Source organism: Fundulus heteroclitus, chromosome 1, assembly GCF_011125445.2.
Source record: "Fundulus heteroclitus isolate FHET01 chromosome 1, MU-UCD_Fhet_4.1, whole genome shotgun sequence".
NCBI lineage: Eukaryota > Metazoa > Chordata > Actinopteri > Cyprinodontiformes > Fundulidae > Fundulus > Fundulus heteroclitus.
In genome coordinates, this window is record NC_046361.1 from 41,198,441 (window position 1) to 41,201,832 (window position 3,392).

General features: G+C 37.8%; 1 protein-coding gene across 1 annotated transcript; it reads right to left on the reverse strand.

Annotated features, from left to right (window-relative positions):
- Nucleotides 1-466: 466 nt before the first annotated feature.
- On the reverse strand, nucleotides 467-3,107 carry LOC118563497 (galactose-specific lectin nattectin-like). The gene is made up of 7 exons (XM_036138638.1): nucleotides 3,049-3,107; nucleotides 2,836-2,901; nucleotides 2,601-2,619; nucleotides 2,014-2,108; nucleotides 1,470-1,604; nucleotides 921-1,032; nucleotides 467-699 (listed from the first exon to the last, which is right to left on the reverse strand). The coding sequence occupies exons 2-7, from the start codon at nucleotides 2,899-2,901 to the stop codon at nucleotides 632-634; spliced, it is 495 nt and encodes a 164-aa protein (XP_035994531.1). The 5' UTR covers nucleotides 3,049-3,107; the 3' UTR covers nucleotides 467-631.
- Between the last annotated feature and the right edge of the window lie 285 nt (nucleotides 3,108-3,392).

The window sequence follows — 3,392 nt, forward strand, 5'->3', positions numbered from 1 at the left end:
AAACATTAATCCCAACAGACTTAAATTGTAAGTATTGTGTATACTAGGTCATCAAATCAGTGTCAGTTAACTCTGTCAACTAGGTTGCCTGTAGGGATTTTTAAGGTCCAGCAGGTGTCAGTGTTCAGTGACACAGTATCAATACAATCTGGCAATGTGTCGAAACGCTTCATGACGGGAGAGAAATGAAAAAGTAATGCAATAGTTACTTTTACTGGTAACTAGTTACTTTTATGGTGAAGTAACTCAGTTACTTTTTGGGAGAAGTAACTAGTAACTATAACTAATTACTTTTTCAAAGTAACGTGCCCAACACTGTGTATTATACAAATTATATATTTGTCACTGATTTCTGATATGTTTATTAGTATAAATTTAGAGCTGTTCTGATTTAGTTTATAAATGGCTGCTGAAACTGAATCTCTACAGAATATTCAAACCATGAAATAAAACAATCAGATTGCAGGGAAAGAAAAAGGTTTATTGAAGTGATTGAATTGAATGATGAGACAGAAGCTTAATATTGTCTTCCACCAGTGATGTCATCGAGGCTTTACATCCAGGTGGAAGTGACATCACCAGCAGGAAAGTCACATGGTCATGTCAGATTTTAACCACAAGAGGAGAAAAGTTAGACGACTCTGGCGCAGGTGAACGGAAACTTATAGGTACAGTGCTCATCGTTCACAAAATCTTGTCCTGTAAAAAACAGACAAATTCTGACTTCAAATCTATGACAAAATACTGTTTTGTCTTGAACATTCATATATCATATTAAAAGATGACTGATAATTACAATTATTGCGGAAGGTTATTAAAGCAGCAGGTGTTATGAAGGACATAATGATCTTAAAAGAGCATATATTTAAATTAAACAAAAGTTTGACAATGTGAAATCTTCAGCTGTCAGCAATGAGTACCTCTTAAGTTGATGTTCATGCATCTTTCATCTCCACCACTATTGTTTGGCTGTCTGGGTCCCCAGGAATCAAAGACAAACTTCAAACCATCAGTCCACATCCAGAAGCCGTCCTGAAAGGATAATTTAATTCAAGTTTCTGTGCAAACGGAGCGCTTAGCACCAACCAAAGACTCTGTCAGCAGCTGTAGAAAACATGAATTGTTAGGTTTTACAAACCCCCTGTTGGTCATTGTAGATTGTCAGTATTAACAGGTCCAGGAAGTCTCTTACATCACAAGACGAACTTTTACGTGTGTCTTGTGATGCAGCCTCAAAGGGGACACTGTCCTATGTCCTTTTTGTCCTGCCTGTCTTGTAAAGTGCCATAAGTTCACCTTTGTTGTGAAATGACACTATATGGGTACTTTTAACCAAACTGAAACTAAATCTAAACCAAAATAATGCATAAAAATAGAAATAAATCTCTTTTTTCTTAGGTTAGTTGTTTATTCTTAATTCTGAAAATACTCTCTGCAGCCCAGCAGAGACGGATATTTAAAGTTCTTACCTGCGGTCCATCATGGCCGCCAGCCCAACTTGTTTTGTGTGTTCCAGTTGCTTTGTAGATCAGGTCTCTGATGAAGTTATACTCATTTTTACTGTGGAAGGAGGCCAGGTGTCCTTCCAGTGAGAGGCAGTGTTTCTGAGAAGAGGCAATGCAGCAGTGCAGTGAGACAGCTGGACAAGTTCACGTTCAGCTTTTAGGAGTTATGGTCAAAAAGGTACTTTTTAAATTATTTCCTTTTGTTTAGGTTTTACTGAATTCAGACTCTGTAACACTGCTGAAGGTGAAACATGTTTCCTCACTTCAGGAAATGTAAATTTACAGTGTAGGCTTTATTGATCTCAAATTGGAGAAATTCACTTGCCACGTCGGCTCATTAGTCAATAATCAGAAGAAGTAGGAAAGGTGCATCAGTTATATACAGTGTATCTTCATATATACAGTGGATCAGAGAAAAAGAGAAAAACAAGAATAAAAATACAAAAAGAAATAGGAATGGGCAAATCTGAATGAAACAGGTCTGCTGTGACCACCACAGCTGCTCTACCTCAGCATCAGCCCAGTTCTTTTCCTCGTTCACAAACAGGAAGCAGCGACCTTCGTACCAAGTCCAACCAGGAGGGCAGTCATCGCAGGTAGCCGCTGGGAAACATGGGAAGTGGGAAGGTGACTATCTTCTTCATTTAGATATTGTCAAATATTTTCCTTAAAAGCTACGTTCACCAGGAATTTATTAACTTATTTGTCCTTCTTTGAATTGTTTTTTTTTTTTCATTTTTGTTGTGGTTTGGTTTCACTTTACTGAAAAGAAAAAAATTATAACAGTTTTATTGCACTCTTTCATGGTTATTTTATGCTTTTATTTATTTATTAGCATTTAAACCCATTCCTTTAGTACATAATAATATGCTATTCAATTTAAACAATGTTCCTTTTTTAATTTTTACAATATTGATTGAATAACAATTTATTAATTAACGTCATTCTGAACTAGAATGAGTTCTAGGTCTGTAATGATGGATGACCTGTTAAAGTTGAGCTATTCAAAAGTTTCTGGTCTCTTTAAAGAATGTCACACAGTACAAACACTGTCCTTTAGGTATTATAAACTCCAAAAATAAAAGAAGCACGCACCTCTCAGTCTGCATCCCGCCTGTGAATGACAAAAAACAAAGTTTAAGAGCAGAATTCCCAACAACAAAGTTTTTCTAGTGAATTTCTAGAATCTGGAAGCACTGATGGTTCAGATAAGTCCATCTGAGCTCCATCAGTCACTCAGTCTCTCTGCAGGTGGTCTCCAATATGTTCAGAAAGCAATTTTCACAACAGACACACTAGAAATCTTTTTCTCATCCTTTTGCAGACTTACATCAGCTCCAGCCCAGAGTCCAACGCTCAGACCAAGCAGCAGAGTGAAGAAAAGACCTGAAGCCATCTGTGGAAAGAGCCGTTAGAGAAGGTCAGTGTTTAATCACAGAACTATAATTGGTGCTGCTGAGATGTCCCGACTAAATACAGCAAATAAACTGACTCAAGACCAGATGAAACACCACAATGGACAACAAGACCCTAGAAACTTCACCTTGTTTCGAATATCAGTCGAAGAGTCTGTTCCAGGAGCAGTTTCTGGTCACAGGATGTCTTAGAGATGGAAACACAGACTTTATATACCTTCAGTTTGTTTGTGTTTCATCTCTGAACACATCATCAAATATTGTCACACCTGACCAGTGAATGACAGGCGGATGAAAAAGGCACTAGCTGTGTAAATTTATTAGCCACACTGTTGATACGTTTGCTGTTTGCAGTCAGAAGTTTGGTTTAGGTGGAAAGACAAACACCTCTGGCCCCCACCAACCGTCAAACCTGGAGTCATGAGAAAGAGCCTTTAAACGTGTTTTTAGCCACAGGACCTGGGTGCGGTCA